Source organism: Cucurbita moschata, unplaced genomic scaffold, assembly GCF_002738365.1.
Source record: "Cucurbita moschata cultivar Rifu unplaced genomic scaffold, Cmos_1.0 Cmo_Scf00041, whole genome shotgun sequence".
NCBI classification, from domain to species: Eukaryota; Viridiplantae; Streptophyta; class Magnoliopsida; order Cucurbitales; family Cucurbitaceae; genus Cucurbita; species Cucurbita moschata.
Window position 1 is genome coordinate 889,843 of NW_019268557.1, and position 18,279 is coordinate 908,121.

Genomic DNA, 18,279 nt, shown 5'->3' on the forward strand with positions numbered 1-18,279 from the left:
AAAAAAAAAGGGGGGGGGGGGGTGGAATTCGGTGCGTCGTAAGGTGGCCGCCGACGACAGTAGACGAAATGCAGGTTACAAGTAGTGGAAGTCCCCTGTCTCCACGGCAGAGCAGACCCAAATTGAATATCCAGCCCAACCCATAGGAGCTGCGCCGCCGCCATTTACTGCATATCACTCGAACATAATGGTGGAGTTGCAAGTTCATAACACATAACATCCCTACCCTTGGTCCCACACTGGCATTCAAATCCATGTTTTTATTTTTGGTTGACATAAGGTAATCCATGATGGCTGTGGGAAAGAAAACTTATATTTTAATTTATGCTTTAATATATATTTAGTTAGGTTGAGGGAATAATTTGGTCAAAGGTCCACGTCAACTTTATGTTAAGGCGATAAGTCATGTTCGTAAGTAGACTTGCAAAAAAGGTAGTCACAGTGCAGTGATGAGTCCCACAGGCTCCAATAATATGAGATATCGTATTAGTTAGAAAAGGAAACGAAACATTATTTACAAATGTTTATAAACTTTTCCCTTAAAAAAAATAAAAAAGTATAATATAGACTACAAGTGAGCTTGGGCTGTTACGAGTACTCTATCAATCAAAGTTCGACATATTGTGAGGGTCGTGAAATTGGATTCACATGGCTTCAACGACTCTACGTGATTGTGGGCCCTTATGCTTCAAAATTGTACCCATAACAGGTCCTATTCAAATTGATTTGGTAAAATAAAATATACATTTGAATTAATGTAGTTTGTAGTGAAAGAAGAGCAGACATAAGGTGGAATGAAGAAGAGTCATAAATATAGGCTGCTTGAAAGAAAGAAGAAAATTGATGACATTTTCCACCAACAAAACTTGGTGGAAAGCCGGCATTAAAAGTTGGATAAAGAAAGGACATATACATACAACATGTTTCCTTTGGTTCGAAGAAACACGTTTTTTACCAACAAAAAATAAAAATCGCACATTTTTCGATGTTATCGACGCCGGAATTGTTTTGTTTTTGTAGGAAAAGTCAAGCGTATAAAGAAAAGCCAAGAACTAACGCCTGGTTTGCCCATACCTCAAAACACACCCACCCTTTTCATGTCCATTCATTTTAATGTATATTAAGATGAGAATCTTAGCCCACTATTCAGACAGCCCCTCGTGGCTACTGTTTTTTTAATTTTCTGATCATCTCCCCGCCCATCATAACTCAATCTTTCTTAGCTTACACTAAAGAGAAACATAAGCAGAGCAGATGCCACCATGATGAAAGTTTGGTTTAGATTCATATGAGAATGAGGCAGATTTGAAGGAGCAAGGTCTGGTTTAGATTTGACACTCAAAAAGAGAAATTTATACTGATGTGAAAGCAGAGCAAGGGGAAAGAGGTGCGGGAAGTCCAAGATTATGGTTGAAAAAATGAAAAAGGGTGTCGGAGGGTTTGCTGGGAAGAATGCAAGAGGCCCCCATTGTCAACAACAAAGGGGTCGCCGTTTGGACAGGATGTACCCATTTTCATGGCCTAATACTCAAAGGATTGAGCTATGTGACGCACGAGTCTCCATTATTTCTGACTTTTGGCCTTCTTTTTGGAAATTTTGTTTGTAATAGCTGAGCTGTTACCCCATCTCCCACCGTCACCCAAATGTGTTCCTTGAGGGAAAAGTTTATTCAGGAAAACTCAGAAGTCTCCAAGAAATTCAATGACCCAATCCACTTCCTCTGTTGTGCGCTTCATACATAATGGGCTGCCACTTCTCCTGGGCCTGCATCCCGAAGTAGTTGGATCCATCCAACGACTGGGCCCACTGCACATCAAACTAATCCGGTCTCTCCACCTACCAAACGGCCATGGTGTGATACTTATTCTAATACTGCAAACAAATCGGCAAACAACTTTGACATAAGATGGAGTCACAAGTCATGTTTGAAAGAAATGTTTTAGAGGGTGTGAGAGAGAAAATGGGTTGAAAACAATTTGAAAGAAATAAATATTATAAGCTAAAAGATGACAATTTGACAACTAGTTGTATCTCTCGTAGTACATTTTGGGTCATTTTAGTCATGACATATGTAGACATGATTTTGGTGATCAATCATACACATCGTATTGACACAACAAAAGGATAATAAAAGTCAATCTAACATGAAAGTAAGTAAAAAGGGTTTTGAACGGGAATGTGGTTATGGATAACACGTGTTGGACAAACATGACCAAAACATCCAACACGAAGCCATATATAACACGTCTTGTACAAGTATGATTATGACACTAGACACCCAAAATATATATTTTCTTTTTTTCCTCATTTAACATATCTAAGTACGGATGGGTAAGAAAAGCTCTCAAGATGTTGCACCCATAAGTCTACATAGGTAGATGTGCTGTCATTACTCAATTATTCAACAAGATTAGTGATATTAAAATGATTGAGAGATTTAAGTACAGATGGATTAGTGATATTAAAAGTATGTTAATTTGGAAGAGAGGTTTAATCATCTGTAGCTAATTGATCAACTCAGCATTGGTTCACCCAGGATTGGATGTAATGGCGATGAGATGAGTTAGTGCATAATACAGCGCTGACATACCCAATAATTAATTTTCATGTGCTCACCAACTAATGTTTTTGTTAGAATAATGCTTGTCTGCAGTGGTGAGGTTTGGTCAGGGAGTGGGGGAATGCAGAGAGGCAGAAGTTTCACATGCCAAGAAAACAAAACAAAAAAGAAAGCACAGTGTTCAATTGGAACTTGAAAGAGTTGGGGTTCAGATTAACAGCTCAAAGAGATTCATGTTAGAGGCTTCAACTATGGATTAGCAACAATCTGTTAATATCAACTACTGAAATTGTACAGAATAAATAAAATAGGAACTGTATTGGGTGGATCTTTTTTGTCTTCTTGGGCCCTCTCTGTTTTTGTTTTCTACCCTTCAACTGTGAAGCTCCATTATTGATCCCGTAATGGAAGAATGGAAGCATAGCTGTAAAGATGGCAGCTTTCAGATTTGCCTCACAGAGCACCAAAACACCTACAACATATAAACTGCATACATCTAATTCCAGAGAACCCCAGAACCACAAAAGCGAATATCAAAGAGATTTGTTAGTTCAAATCTGAAGTGAAAGGCAGCAGCTTACTCGGAATTTGAAACGACATTTCTCCTCTCTTTTCCGACGAGAACTCAACACACTCTCTAGTTTCCTATGCAAATCCGCTTGATTGAAAACTTCACCCGAAGCGCTCAGATAAACACTGCGTTGAAGAGGGGGAGACCAGAGACCGCTTCTCTCGTAATCGAATCCAAATTCTGTGGCATCGAAGAATTTCTGAAGCAATCTGTCTGAAGTGGCTTTGGATACCTTCTGAACTGTGGGAGTATGGGAAGTGGCAATGAAATTAGAAGGTGAAAATGGCAGTTCGGGGATGGACATTGATGGAGTCGGGAACCCAATTGAATTTGAACCCCAGAAAAACAGAGATTAAGATAATGTTATAAAATAAAGGGATCGGTGGTTGAAGAAGACAAAGCAGTTCTCTTTTTCGGAGGTTTAAATGAGATGGGTGAGGAATATTGAAATGGACGTATGTGGCTGTGCACATAATGATAGAGAAGACGTGACTAGCATGATGGTGAATTTGGGCTGTCTTTTTTTCCCTTCATTTGGGTCCAAGGTCTATTATTAATAATAATAGAGCTGTTGGGTTCATTTCATTCAACTTTATTTTGAGAGACACCCCTGTTTGGTGGGCGTGGAAGGCAAAGGAATGACACACCGGAGACTTCAGAATCAAGTGAGCTTATCATTAATGGAGGGTTTGGTTTTGCGGAGATGAAATTGGAGGGTAATGTGTAAAAGGGGTTTAGATCAAAGAGGAAAAGAATTTATTGACCATTCCTTATGGAGGGTTTGAATTGCAACAGATTGAAAAAGAGTAGCCATATAATGATTGACCCATTAATGCATTCATGTGACATCAGAGATTCCAGGACTTGGCAAGGCCCTGTTTGGAGCATAAGAAGAACAGGGGAGGAAAATTGGGCAAATTGTAATGAATAGATGAGTAGACATATATTCGCTGAAATTTTGGGAGCTTGTTTTTCTTTCTCAAGTACTTACTCTGATGAAAGGATGCCATAAGAAAAGGGTACAAGGGATCAGAATGGCAGCCTAAAATGGTCCGATTCTTTGCTGATTTTGACTTTAGGCATTAATTAGTGGTGGGTGTTGGTTAGTTTGTGGAATCTCTCTCTCTCTCTGTCTCTCTGTTCTGAAGTTCGTATATTATATGAAGCAAAAAAAAGTGGAAAAGGGGTGTCATTAAGACAGTTTTATGGGGTTAATCTTGTCCTGTCCGCTCCTACTTTCAAATTTTGAAAAGGGACAATTTTCTTTGTTGGTTCTGCCATCTCCAGCTGCAGAACGCGGCTCCTTCGCATTTTTTCTTCAAACAAACAAAAAAAAGAAAAAGGGTTAAATTAATTTTTTTAAAAAAACATAGCCCCGATAAAAAATAAAAGGATTTTTACAGCGAGAGAGATAAAGTCGCGCGATCTGAGGAAAACCCTCTTTCTGTGTGTGTGTCTCTCTCTCCCTCTGAATCTCCACGGCTCTGTACCTGAGAGGTCTTCAGCAAAATGTCTGCGTACAGAGCTGAAGACGACTACGACTATCTCTTCAAGGTCGTCTTAATCGGAGATTCTGGCGTTGGCAAGTCCAATTTGCTTTCCCGCTTTACCAAAAACGAGTTCAGCCTCGAATCCAAGTCTACTATTGGGGTTGAGTTTGCTACTCGTAGTTTGAATCTTGATGGCAAGGTTATTAAGGCTCAGATTTGGGATACCGCTGGCCAAGAACGGTGATCTTTTCCCCTCCTTGCTTTTATTTGCTTTCTATGTTTCTGGTTTTACATTTTATGATCTGGGTCCTTGTCGTTTTAGGTGGAAATATTGTGCGACATACGGGGCTCTGCTCTTGTTTTATTGTTTTTTCTTTCTTGTGTTGCTTCTACTGATTTTGAAATGTGCCTTCCCCTAATATAATTGTTTTTTTTAGCTTCGATTAGTGGTATTTATTATGTTTGTTTGATTTGGGATTATGCTTGTTCCTTTGTTTATTTGGTTCCATAGGTTAGTTGTTGATTGAAATGGGGTACCAGACGGGTTTGGTGGATCTAAAATATTGTTGAGGATTGTTGATGGGGAGTCCCCATCGGCTTATTTAGGGGATAATCATGCGTTGATAGGAAACCAAAAGCAAAGCTATTAGAGTTTATGCTCGAAGTGGGCAATATCATACTATTGTAGAGGTTTGTGATTCCTAACAGAACTTAGGTTACTTATATCTAACCGGATACTTGGTCATCGTGCTATATGCTACCTCGTCCATAAAAAAGCACAGAGAAAGGAACAAGAGAGATAGCAAATCAAGTCTTCCAATCATATTTTCAATATGGAAAGCTTTTTGATAACTCCAAATGCAATTTTGGTTTGGTAATGCATATGCTAGAAACATGTCTTTATGACTTGAAGCAGGAGCCCTCTTCTCTTAAATTGTAACTCAGGCACGATACAAATTGCACAAGCAAATGCGCCCAAAGTTCTTGAGTATGTTAGAAGATTCATTAGCTGTAGTGTGAATTTTCGAAAAGCTTACTGTTTCTTTACTTTTCTCTTCCAAGTAGTTGTCTTTCCATTCTTAGCAATTGTGTTAGTCTCTTCCACCTCTATTATGTAAGTGGTTGAGTGTGGGTTTATAAGTGTCGAGAAAAGTTTACCTCTTCCATTAGTGTTTGGGGTTGAGTATAAGATCCCACATCGGTTGGGGAGGTTTATAAGTGCGTGGAAACCTCTTCCTAGCATACGCGTTTTAAAAACCTTGAAAGGAAGCCTGAAAGAAAAGCTCGAAGAAGATAAAATCCGCTAGCGGTGGGCTTGGGCTGTTACATTAAGAGAGCAAATGAATATCAATTACTGGTATATCAAAGTCAGGTTACAGTAAATCTGTTTAACTGGTTTTGAGAGGTCATGTCTGTGTGAAGATCTATTTCACGGTTTGATGCATATTCCATGTTGATGTAGAGATGGTTGACATGGGGTGTTGTATGAGACTATTTCTATGAGAGCCCACATCGGTTGGAGAGGGGAACGGAGCACTCCTTGTAAGGGTATAGAAACCTAACTTTGAGGGGAAGTCCGGTAGGAAAAGCTAAAAAAGGACAATATTTGCTAGCGGTGGGCTTAGGTGGTTACAGTTTTTGAGGATGACAGAGCCCATTAATGCTAATATCCTAGATGTTCTGCAGCTAAGATTTATGTTCAGTGTCTTGTTTATCTGGAAAAAGTGGCCCAATTCTGTTTTCAACGAGTGAGGGATGGTCATAAAAGATAGTTTAGAGTGAACGGACAGAGTTTAGACTTAGTTTCATCTTAAAATCTGCACTTGCTTTACTTTGCCACATCTCTCGTCTCTGTCACCTTAACTCCTCAAGTTCACAGGTATAGAGCGATTACGAGTGCTTACTATCGAGGAGCTGTTGGTGCCCTGATTGTGTACGACGTTACACGACATTCCACATATGAAAATGTTGAGAAATGGTTAAAGGAGTTGAGAGATCATACAGATCCCAACATTGTAATAATGCTAGTTGGCAACAAATCAGATCTTCGCCACCTTGTGGCAGTCTCAACTGAGGATGCAAAATCATTTGCCGAGACAGAGTCCCTCTACTTCATGGAAACCTCTGCTCTTGAAGCCATGAACGTGGACAACGCCTTTGCTGAAGTGCTTACACAAATTTACCATATAGTGAGCAAGAAGGCTATGGATGCTAGCGACGACGCTGCTGCATCAGCCGTTCTAGCGAAAGGGGAGAAAATTGATATCAGTAAGGACGTCTCCGAGGTCAAGAAAGGCGGTTGCTGTTCCAGCTAAACTACCAATCTGAAGTTGCTGCAGCAGTCAGCCGGTTGTCTCGTCGCTCGACATCTATTTTAACTTTTGTGTTACATATAGTAAGTACACCGTGATGTGAAATTTTTTCCAGGGATGCATAGAGTAGTAGGGGATTCATGGGGATTGGTTTGATGTATCTTAGTGTCTTAACCACTGATACGTTAACTTCTGATGCCAAAAGTACCGATGCTTAAGCTGGTATATTTGCCAGTTGGGAATTACAGTTTATACTCGTTTGACTTTGAGGGAGTTTGTTTCCACGTAGTGAATTGTGAATTGTTATGGACCTTAGTTTCAAGACCAAGATTTGTTTAATCTGTTTGTATGAACTATATCAGTCAACTCCTCCCGGAAGTCAACATCCTTGCTGACACCCTCCTATTAGATATTATTCTTCTTTTTAGGGACATATTTTCACTCTTATAACGAAGGTTTTGTTCTCCTTTATAACCGATGTGCGACCTTACAATTTGTAGTAGCCCAAGTCCATCGATAGCAGATATTGTCTGCTATGCTCCGTTACGTATCGTCACGTATGTTAGAAAGAGTTTTTTACACCCTTTATAAGGAATGTTCCATTCTCCTTTATAACCGATGTGGGATCTCACAATTTGTAACAGCCCAAGTCCACAGCTAGCAGATATTGTTGCTATGGTCTGTTACGTATTGCCACGTCTGTTAGGGAGAGGTTGTCACACCCTCTATAAGGAATATTTCGTTCTCCTTTACAATCGATGTGGGATTTCACTATCCCATTTTCTTGGGGGCCAACGTTCTCGCTGGCACATCCTCAGTGTCTGGGTTTGATACCATTAGTAATAGCTAAAGTCCACCGTGCTATAACCTGTTATGTATCGCTGCATCCGTTAGGGAGAGATTTTTACACCCTTACAAGGATTATTTTGTTCCTCTTCGCAACCGATCTCACAATCCACCTCCCTTAGGGGTCAACGTTCTAGCTGGCACACCGACCCATATACAAGGTGAAATAGATGCTAGATCAGTGGAAGACGTAGTTTAGGCGCGAGAAAAGCAGGTTAGAGCAGTAAATCATGGGCAAACTCTGTCGTCCATTTGGCGCAATTTTATGCAGAAAAGTGGAGCGAAGAAAGCATTAGAGGCCAACCAAATCATTGTTTATGGCACCCCTACCCAAATCAACCTTTATATATTTTTAATAATAAAGTTGAAAAGCTTATCGGTATCGGGTGTCACGGGTCGAATCTTTGGTGGGTCTCATATTGGGCCTCACCCTCAAATATCTTTTGACCCGGATTCTTTTGGATCCTCTTTTCCTTAAACCTCGGCCCATTTTTAACTGATTTTAAGGAAATCAAATTCACTTTATTAAATTTATTTCCGTACAGAACATGTAATGATTATATTACTTTAAAAAAAAATAATGATGAATATATTAAGTTTGATTAGCAGAGGCATCGAATTTTAACATTTTGTTAAATAATAATAATAATAATAATAATAATAATAATCATAATGAGCGGATGACTGCAAAGTTTAATACTTTTAATGTTAATTTAAAAATATTATTAGTGCAATAATTTAGAATCTAATTTAATATGCTCCATATTTACCGGCTGTTTCAGTTTCAGCCTCTTCCTTCCAAAACCACTCTGTTTTTTTTTCCAAAACCACTCTGTTTTTTGAATTTGCAGGAAAGAAAGAAGAATACAAGAGATTGCGATGGAAAGAAACACTCTCATTCAACTGATAGCTTAGGAAGTGACTAAATTTCATCATCTTTCTTAGGAGTTTCTTTCTGCTGCTGATTTGCAGCCAATGATTTTCCATCAATGGCTGCATTGATAGCTTCAGTTATATCACTTATGTTAAGCGACTGTTCATCTTCAGCGACAGCAATGGCTTCCATGGAAAAACATTCACTACACGAAACTTTAGCTTGCAGAACATTAAGACCCATTTTGTCAAATGCCTCCAACACTGTAACCAATCTGTCCCCTCCCTTTTCGCATCTCACTTTCACTCTCAACTCTTCTCCGACCTTCTCAACCTTCACTTCCTGCTTTCAAGCATTCATAAACCATTTAATTTTCTGTAATATATATTAACTATTAGGAAGAATTTGAATTGTTTAAAAGAGGGAGGGAAAGGAAGGACCTTAGGGGCATGAATTTGCTTTACAGAGTTTAAGTATTCTCTTTTCATGGACAATAGATTTGAATACTCTCTCTCAATTGCTTCCAGCTTGAGCTTGAGCTTATGAAGGAAGAGAACAGCATTCCAGAACTCACTGCTCTGTTTTCCCTGCATAAACAGAGGACTTGATAACTAATGGCCCAAACAAACTGAAGTGACAAAACAGAGACAAAAATCATAACCAAAACAGAATGTTTTAGGAATTATTACAGAGGATTGGTATGTGGGTAGTGATCGAACAAGGCGTAGCTTCTTGCGTGAGTCGAATCTTTTCTGAAACGTAGAAACCATGTCTGTGTCTCTGTTTGGCTGGAACTTGCTTACCAATTAAGACAAGTTAGTGAAGAATATGACCTGAAATGAAGGGTCTGGCTTTTTATAGCATAAAAAGTTGGGGGGGGTGTGTGTGTTTTGAAAGGCCAGATCGAAATAATCACTCAGCTACTTTCCTCTTGTTGTCATGTGAACTCGAAAACAGAGGAACCCCATCTCTCCAAACTTATTCGTACGTAAATACTTCAATGCTTACACACATATATACAGGACAAGGTGGTATGTGGGGATTAAAAATAAGGTTGGAGATTGCTTTTTCTCCTTTATTTTTTGCTTCCCTCGTTATGAGTTCGTACTCTACATGTTTAAAGAGGATACCTTTAACTTTTTTTTTTTTTTGTTTTTTCTTCTTCTCAATTTAAGAGATGGGAAAAGCAACTACAATCAATAGTACGACATGTATAGTGCTTGTCCTCGGGTCTAATGTTGTCTGCCAAGTACATTGCTTGCTGTGGCTACCTCCATTTATTTTCCACATTACCATTTTAGATATCCCTTTTTCTCTTTTTGTAATCTTGTGTGTGTGCTTTAATGACGTGCTCTGTCTCCTGTCACTCAAAGCAAAGGCTCTTCCAAATTGGCAATGGCAATGGCAATGGAAATGGAAATGGGGAGTTAAAAATGTAGAAAAAGTTGAAGAGGAAAGTCCAAAGGTTAGGGAGAGGATGTGGGAAGTGAGTAAATGAAGCATATTGTGGGGAAGAAGACAAGAAAACAGAGCACATAGTGGGGGTTTGTCAATATCAGTGAATAAGGGAGACATGCATGGGCAGGGCAGGGCAGGGCAGAACAGAGCAAAGGGGAGGGGGGCTTCACAGTTCACAGTTCCCAGTTCCCAGTTCCCAGTTCCCAGTTCCCAGTTCACTCACGGGGTTCCCCAATTAGCTGCCATCGATTGTATATTGTAATGTAATGTTATGTTGTTTTGTAAAAATGGGAAGGCAATAGCAACAGAAATGGGTCACATGTTCTGACACTTAATTTTTGGACTCTGTTTTATTCTTTATCGTTCTATCTACTTCGGGTGTACCCAAAGCAAAACAAAAGAAAAGAAAAAGAAATCCTGAGCCTTTCAGCCTTTGGATGTAATGATATATCAAACAAATTAATCCCACCTGCTCTGATCACTGTTGGGCCATCTCTTAGCCTTCCCCTTCTCTATACGCACCCTACTCCTATTTTCCCCTGCCTTTTCTCTCTGTTTCTTCCTCCTTATAAACCACACTTTATTCTCTCCTCTCAGAAACTAATCCCTCGATTATGCTACTCTTTATTACTGTTTTTGCTTCTGTCAGTGGACAAAAATTTGAAATGCTTTGGCCTTACCCATATGGACTTTTCGAAAATTCTGTATGCCTCTGTTTTTCTTACGAAGATTAATATTCTGTTACACAGGAAGTTGGAATCAAAGTTTTTGATTTTTATTTTCGAAGAGAATGATATTTAGGCGTTGTTTGTTTGTTTGTTTGTTTTGAACCATTTTCATTCTCGTAGGCTAGGCACTGCGCTACACAGGTAGGGTGCCAAATTTGTCTGTCCAATGGGAATGAAAATGGTCCTGAATGGGGAGTAGTTAATACATTCTTTAACAGGATGAGTAGCGAACTGGAAAAAAGGTTTGGGCTTGTGGGGGTGGAATGAGATGATGTTGTTTAAAGGAAACACACACATGTGAACCTCACATTATTGCTTATTAACAAAACAGTGAGCACATAAACGCAAAAAGGCAAAAAGAAACTCTGGATTTTAGTTTGCAATTTGTAAGCACGCAGCTTTTTGTTGGGGGTACGTACTACTTGTTTTTCTACGCATCAATTATTTTCAACACCCCTTTTCTTTCTTCATCATACTCTCTCGACCCCTTGTGAAACCGCTTCACTATTCTTCTTTTCTAGTCGTATGGTGTTACGAATCACGGATCTTCACAATAATATAAAAATGTGTTCTTTACTTATAAACCCACGATCAACCCTTTAATTACTCAACGTGGGACTACTCTCCCAACAATCCTTATCTCGAACAAAGAACATCATAGAGCCTCCCCTGAAGCCTATGAAACTCTCGAACAACCTCCCCTTAATCGAGGCTTGACTTCTCTCTAGAGCCCTTAAACAAAGTATACCCTTTATTCGAAACTTGAGTCACTTTTGAGTACTCATTCGAGACTCATAACTTCTTTATTCGACATTTAAGGATTCTATTAATATGACTAAGTTAAGGGTATGACTTTAATACCATGTTATGAATCACGGACCTCCACAATGTTACGATATTGTCTACTTTGAGCATAAGCTCTTGTGGGTTTGATTTTGGTTTCCCCAAAAGCCTCATACCTATGAAGACGTATTCCTTACTTATAAACTCACGATCAACCCCTTAATTAGTCGGTGTGGTGTGGGATTCTTCTCCCGACAATCCTCAACATATGGGACGGGCCACAACACTTCCAACTGGAACTCAAAACCTTGAATCACAAACATTCATGGTATGATTAGGAGGAAGGAAGAATATATAATGAGATTACCTGAATATATATATATATGTATGTGTGCGTGGTAGAACAGTTGAATGGCAGGGCAAGTCTCTTTTGGCAGATGAACCCAACTCATTTGATGATGTGTCTGCCAAAGGAGGTCCGCCCTCTCATTCATCTCTACCCCTGAAAGAGTAATGTTTGGTGTGTTGAGAGAGTTGGGTGTGGATGGAGGTGAGATTTAAAGGCTCCATGATTCGCACATAAGGCCTTGAATATGCCCGAGGCCGTACCAGTGTATAGTGTAGCCCATTTCACATATATGCTTTTGGATCATTCTTGGGATAATATTTGGAACTTCTTCTTTATACTTTGCTTCCACTTTCATGTGTATGTTGCCATCATATCTTCATCATATCTTCATCCCTTCCCACTCACTAGGGTTCATCATATCTTCTACCTTCAGTTTATAATGTTGTTACTTTGTAATGTTGGGACATGTTCATGAGACTATGTAGCTCTTGATTGCATGAGGAACTCACCGTAACATCTTATACAGTAGCTTAAGTGGCTCACCACCTTCATCCATGGTACACCCAACAACATGGTTTTTGTAAATCTCAACCGAGGGTTATAACGATGATTTTACTATAACATACATACATTTCATATTGATCCATAATTACCCTTTCGAGGTTCTTAACATGCATTACTTAACCACCTAAGGTAAGGAATGCTTGTATGCTAGCAAGTCCTAGCGATCTTTACAAGTATTACTTGCTTAAAATTCGTGTGGTTTGCTTACATGATGATGTGTGCCTTCCCGAACTAGCTTTCTGCTTGTTAGAAGCTCCAAAATTTCTAAAACCTCTATTTTAAGTGTTATCATCGGCACATTCGACTCTTTTGTCAAAATTTCAAGATTTCCAAACCAGTTTTCGATTCTTTCCTATTTTCTATGAATTTTTGTAACTTTCTCTATACAACTTGAATTAAGTTAGTTTCTTCGCGATAATTGTAGAATTTTAATCCATCTTTAGTAAGATATAATTCTCATAATTTTTAGTCAATCACACCCACAAATAATCGAGTCCAAAGATCACCAAAAATTAAGACTTACAAAAATTTCAGCTTTCGATGTTCATCAAAATTCAACTTTCTGGTTCAAATCAACTCAGACTTCTTTCATAAAACTAGTGTAAAATCCATCTAAAAAAACTCTTGAATTTGAAGAAAATCCGAAATCAAGAACCTAAAAATCATATTTTCCGTTCTTCCTCAATTCTTGACAGAATTGAGTGATTCAAAGGCCAGTAATGGTTCTCCTGAGCAAGAAACTCTGTCGAATCCAGAATGTTTGAGCCCTATTGTTTCTTATTCTTTTCCTTTTCTGTGTCTTTGTTTTTATTCTTTTTTAGCAAACTGATGATTAGGACTAATAAAGAACCCTAACTAGGAATAGTTGGCAACAAAATTGGTCAATTATTTTAGTATTTTGTTCTAAATTTATGTTCCCGAGGTTGTTACAACAGAAAGCAAGCATGAGAAGCTTGGAAATTGAAGTACAAACCCTAGCTTCCTTTTTCATTACTCCCACAACTACTACGCCCTGTACACAGTTGAGAGCTTCCTTTTGGGTAAGGATTATAATTTGAGTGCCTCCCTTGGATCTGTATTAGCAACAACACTTACAAGTAGTATAAACATGCGACAATGGGTGTGTAGCTGAGCGGAATTGCAGGGCAAGTCTCTTTTGGCAGAAGCAGAACAACAACAAGAATTCTGTTAATATCATCTCTGCCAATAGAGACTCGCACTGTTATTCTTGGCTACCCCTTCTCCAAATTCACCATCCTTGACTTGCTTATGTGTTTCCAACCACCCTCCTCCTCCTTGCCTCTATTTAAACGCTCTGGGATTCGCACATTGAGTTGGATATGCTATCACTCTCACACTCCCACTGTATATCCAGAGGATCATTCTCTGCATTCAATTTTCTTCTTCTTAGGCAAGGGGGCGCATCTCCTTTTCCCCCAAATTGACTCTTTCATTTGTATTTATGTTTATATTTCCAAACGAATATGGAGATTTTTCGTAAAGATCTATATTCCCCCTCCATAGAGTTGAAGCTCTCAAGTGTTGGATATGCCTTCTTTCTTACAAAGAGTATATGCCACTGCCACTCCCACTCCCTCTGCCAGCTGCTCCCCTTTCCTTTAGGCCTCTTCTTTTCTGCCTCCTCTGCTCCTGATTCCTTTGCTTTTCAAGCCTTTTAAAATCACAACCTTTGCCTCCTTTACTTCAACATCAGCAGCAGAAGGGCAGAGTTTTAGGGGATATTTGAAGGTTGAGGAACAAAGATTATTTAGATCATACCCATTAAATATAACATATAATGCTTCCTTTTTTCGGTATCTGATGTTGGTGCGTTGGTCAAAATGGAATCCACCGCCAACACCCACATCAGACCATTGTTTTACCCACCCTTTTGCTCGTATGGTTTGGTTCGAGAGAGCAAAACTTTATTTGTATAAGTAGAAGCGTTTTAAAACTTTGAGAGGAAGCTCAAGAGCAAAAAGTTAAAAAGAGTAGTGAGCTTTGGGCCGTTTAGAAATGGTATCGTCATTGGACGAGCCTCCATAGAGATAGATTGTGAGATCCCACACAAAAGCTATTATAAGTCACAAGTTAGTTAACTAAGGAGAAGATTAGAAAATTAAAACCACAAGTGTGAAAGTATGTATGAAACGGCGGAGAAGCGCTGCGTTTAGAGAACACGGTGGCTCCACCAAATAAAAATGCGGTAACGTTTCCCTCATCTTTTTCACAAGTAATGAAATGCATGCTTTTATAAATTACTTTTTTTTTTTGGGTCAATTTTAATAACTAATTTTCCAAAATAATAAATTTATTAAATCGAGTAAATTATTGTTTATTCAGTCAACCTTATTTTGAGTTGACTTTCAAAACCCTAAACCAGCTGTGAATTAAAATCCCTTTAATGAACCTAACTGATTCACACTCGCCTTTTTTCTTAACCACACATCTCCCTAAATTTGCGGCTAAAATATTAATTCTGAAGCATATCATCATCCTAATTATAAACGTGGTCTCTCCAACAAAATTCAACTATTTTAGGTGGTTGTTTTGACTATTTTGGTGTTCATATATACATAAATATAAAATGACAATCCCCACTTTGTCCAGGCAACACAGGGTTTCAAGTTTCTTCTTCAGTCGCTCACTAATGGAAGCGGAGAAGGTTCTGAATTTCTACGATTGGGTCTGGTTCCGCCGCCCTAGCTTCCAAAAGGAATCAACTTTTCCATGTTCTTCGAGTTCTGAAGCGAACCCAGATGGTGGAAATGGCGTTAAGGCGTTAGAAGAAGCAATCTCCACGTCTGGTTCTGTTTCACCCAATTCGGTGGAGGGATTTAAGGATGTGGGGTTTGTTTTTTCAGAGGAGGAAGAAGAAGAAGAAGAAGAAGAGTCGAGGATCTCAAGAGCTTATCTATCAGAGGTATGGGAAGTGTTGGCTTTGGACAGAAGAAGAGAAGAAATAAGTCCATTGTTAAAGAACTGGAAGCTGCCTTCCATGAGCAGTGAAACTGACATGAAACAAAATCTTAGGTGGTGGGCTCATACCGTTGCTTCCACTGTTAGATAATGGCTCTCTCTACTCTATACTGTATGGGCCTCAAAGGCCCAGGGGGCATCTTAGGACAAAAGATGACACGTTCCCTAAAAGCTCTCGATTGGTGGGCCATCTTCTTCACTTCCTCTGTTTCTCTTCTTTTATTCTTCTCTCAGCCCTCACTCTGTTTCTCTTCAATATCGAACCCCTCTCACCCTCCTAACTCAATGCTCTCATGATGATACTCAGACAACCCTCGTCATTTCCATGTCCTCTCTTTCTCTTCCTCTTTCTCATCACATCCTCTGTTTCGTCCTCCTCGACCCTCGACCCCAAGCAATTAAGAGCCCTTCAATCCCTTAACATTCCCACTTCTAGAGACCCATGTTCGCCGTCCTCCCTTCGTAATGTCACTCTCTGCGACTCCTCTGCCCCCTTCCGCCACCTTCTTTCCCTACGCCTCGCCAACTGCTCCGACGACGTTGCTTTGTCCTTCACTGCCCTCAAATCCCTCTCCACTCTTCAATCTTTCCAGTTCCTCAACTGCCCCATTTCCCCCATTCGCTTCCCTTCCGATCTTGCCACTTCCCTCCGCTCCTTCACTTGTATTCGCAGTCTCCGTAAGCTTACTGGCGTTTGGCTTAGCCGCCTCCGGAACCTCACTGATCTCACTGTCTCCCATGTCTCTATTACTGCCTCTGGCCCTTATGTCATTGTTGGCAATATGAAATCTCTTAGGTCTCTTACCATTTCTCACGCCAATCTCACGGGTTTTGTTCCTAAACACCTCAATCGGAACCTCACCCATGTCGACTTTTCCGGCAACAAGCTCAGGGGGAAAATACCCACCTCCATTACATTGCTTGAAAATCTCGAGACCTTGGATTTGTCGTTAAATTGGCTCAAGGGCGAGATCCCCACTTCAATTGGGGACTTGATTTCGCTGCAAAACTTGTCGTTAGCATCCAACCAACTGTCGGGATCGATCCCGGAGTCTTTTTCAGCCATCCCAGGGCTAGTTCATATTGATTTGGGTTCAAACCAGTTGAATGGGACCATTCCCCGGTTCATTTCGGAGATGAGAAGCTTGAAGTACTTGAATCTGGAGAACAATGAGTTTCATGGGGTAATTCCTTTCAACGAGTCATTCATCAAGGGGTTAGAGGTGTTCAAGATTCAGGGGAATAACAATCTATGTTATAACCATTCGATATTATCCTCAAAGTTGAAGCTCGGCATTGCTCCTTGTGACAAACACGGTTTGCCGATATCCCCACCGCCGGCTAAAGACGACGGCGACGATTCAATGGCGGATGATAGTGGGAGTGATTATGATGGGAATGATGAGAATGATGAGAATGATGTTAGTCACAAGGAGGCTAATCATCATCACGGGCCCAACAAGGTAGTTCTTGGAGTGGCAATTGGGCTTTCTTCCTTGGTATTTCTCATTGTTTTCTCGATTCTCTTGTCCAAGTGTTGTCGTTGAGATTATTTCTCATTATCCCTCGTTGTTTTCTCGATTCTCTTGAAGTTGGATTAGAGTTAGAAACACCATTGTTTAATTACACACATATTACACTTGTCAATGGGATTTTTTGTTCAATGATTTATTTATTTTCTCAGCTTTGATGGTGAAATCTCTCTAAAAAAAAAAATGTAATTCATAATGAGAGAAATGTTATCTTCAGTTCTGTACTTTGCTTACATTAGAAGCATATCCATTTTGTAATAAAAAAAACGAAAATGTGTGGCCCAGTGTTGTTTAATTTGTCTTGAATATATGCTTAATTGGTGAATGGGATAATGAGTTGATGAAGCTAAAGAAAGATTCTGTCTTAAACCATACAATCAATCTAGTAGAAGCAAAATAGAATGGATTGTAAGATGGGTTAGCGGGGCGACTGGGGAATAGGGTACGCAATTAGATTTAGTATGATGAAAAAGTAGTGGGAGTAGAGTTGAAGGGGGGCCCCCCATTTTGATGATTATCACAGTTTGCTTATGGAATGCGTATGTCAATCAACCTTTGCTTCAAGTCACAGAAGAGAGTTGTCTGGGACCCTAATGTTTTCACGATCAACCCCATAAGTATAAACATTATTCTATCCTCCTTAGATTTATAAACGGCATAATCAATAGGGTAGGCAATGTGTTTAGTAGTGGGGTGGGGGGGATGTTCGTTGAAGGGGTTCGAAATTTATGTAATTCAATAACAAAAATGGCATCAGCTGGCCAAGATTGTGCAAGTTATAACATTGCACTTCAGGAGTGAAATTTACGTCAGAAACAAGTTTGAGAAGAAATCAGTCAAAAAAGATACTGAATGTTTTATGGGAACGATGAAAAAAATAACTTTTGTAAGAAATAAACCAATCGATCAGTCAAATTAATGTTGCGAAGCTTAACAAATGAAGGGAGGCGACTGATAGGTGATGGAAGAACCACAGCTGACAGCGCCTGCTCGAGTTCCTATTTTAAATGTACTACTTGGGAGGGAGGAATAGGCCAGGTGATGCAAGAAGAGGGTAATTTTTTTAGAACTTTTTTTAAAATTTAAATCCCGTCTTGGTCTCCCACGAGAGAAAAAAAAAGTAGGGAGGTTTACGGAATTCTAATTGGGGTGAGAAGTTAAAAGAGAACTTTTTATCTAGAGGTTTGATGTTAGTTTGGAGAACGAAACACTTCTACTAAAAGCCAGCTAGT

The 18,279-nt window shown here is 39.5% G+C and overlaps 3 protein-coding genes and 1 long non-coding RNA gene across 5 annotated transcripts; 2 read left to right on the plus strand and 2 right to left on the minus strand.

Annotated features, from left to right (window-relative positions):
- Positions 1–2,724: 2,724 nt before the first annotated feature.
- Positions 2,725–4,408, minus strand: LOC111433326. Of its 2 annotated transcripts, none has more exons than XR_002708765.1 (2): positions 3,143–4,408; positions 2,725–3,033 (listed from the first exon to the last, which is right to left on the minus strand). It is a non-coding gene; the product is annotated as an uncharacterized LOC111433326 (long non-coding RNA). The 2 variants fall into 2 exon arrangements; XR_002708766.1 differs by having other exon boundaries at positions 2,725–3,047.
- Positions 4,409–4,548: 140 nt separating this feature from the next.
- On the plus strand, positions 4,549–7,273 carry LOC111433325 (ras-related protein RABA1c-like). The gene is made up of 2 exons (XM_023070352.1): positions 4,549–4,862; positions 6,502–7,273. Exons 1-2 carry the CDS (start codon positions 4,642–4,644, stop codon positions 6,935–6,937), a joined length of 657 nt encoding a protein of 218 aa, XP_022926120.1. The 5' UTR covers positions 4,549–4,641; the 3' UTR covers positions 6,938–7,273.
- A 1,303-nt stretch (positions 7,274–8,576) lies between these two features.
- LOC111433204 lies at positions 8,577–9,694 on the minus strand. Its single transcript, XM_023070174.1, has 3 exons — positions 9,344–9,694; positions 9,095–9,241; positions 8,577–8,996 (listed from the first exon to the last, which is right to left on the minus strand). Exons 1-3 carry the CDS (start codon positions 9,422–9,424, stop codon positions 8,703–8,705), a joined length of 522 nt encoding a protein of 173 aa, XP_022925942.1. The 5' UTR covers positions 9,425–9,694; the 3' UTR covers positions 8,577–8,702.
- A 6,038-nt stretch (positions 9,695–15,732) lies between these two features.
- On the plus strand, positions 15,733–17,269 carry LOC111433330 (receptor-like protein 51). Its single transcript, XM_023070360.1, has one exon. The coding sequence runs from the start codon at positions 15,809–15,811 to the stop codon at positions 17,060–17,062; it is 1,254 nt and encodes a 417-aa protein (XP_022926128.1). The 5' UTR covers positions 15,733–15,808; the 3' UTR covers positions 17,063–17,269.
- The last annotated feature ends 1,010 nt before the right edge of the window (positions 17,270–18,279 follow it).

Excerpts from the sequence above, each read along its gene's own strand:
- LOC111433325 (XM_023070352.1), top strand. The coding sequence starts at position 4,642 with ATGTCTGCGTACAGAGCTGAAGACGACTACGACTATCTCTTCAAGGTC. Across the intron at positions 4,863-6,501 it reads GATACCGCTGGCCAAGAACG|GTATAGAGCGATTACGAGTG; the intron begins GTGATCTTTTCC and ends TCAAGTTCACAG.
- LOC111433204 (XM_023070174.1), bottom strand. The coding sequence starts at position 9,424 with ATGGTTTCTACGTTTCAGAAAAGATTCGACTCACGCAAGAAGCTACGC. Across the intron at positions 9,242-9,343 it reads TACCCACATACCAATCCTCT|GGAAAACAGAGCAGTGAGTT; the intron begins GTAATAATTCCT and ends CTGTTTATGCAG. Across the intron at positions 8,997-9,094 it reads AGCAAATTCATGCCCCTAAG|GAAGTGAAGGTTGAGAAGGT; the intron begins GTCCTTCCTTTC and ends GCTTGAAAGCAG.
- LOC111433330 (XM_023070360.1), top strand. The coding sequence starts at position 15,809 with ATGATGATACTCAGACAACCCTCGTCATTTCCATGTCCTCTCTTTCTC.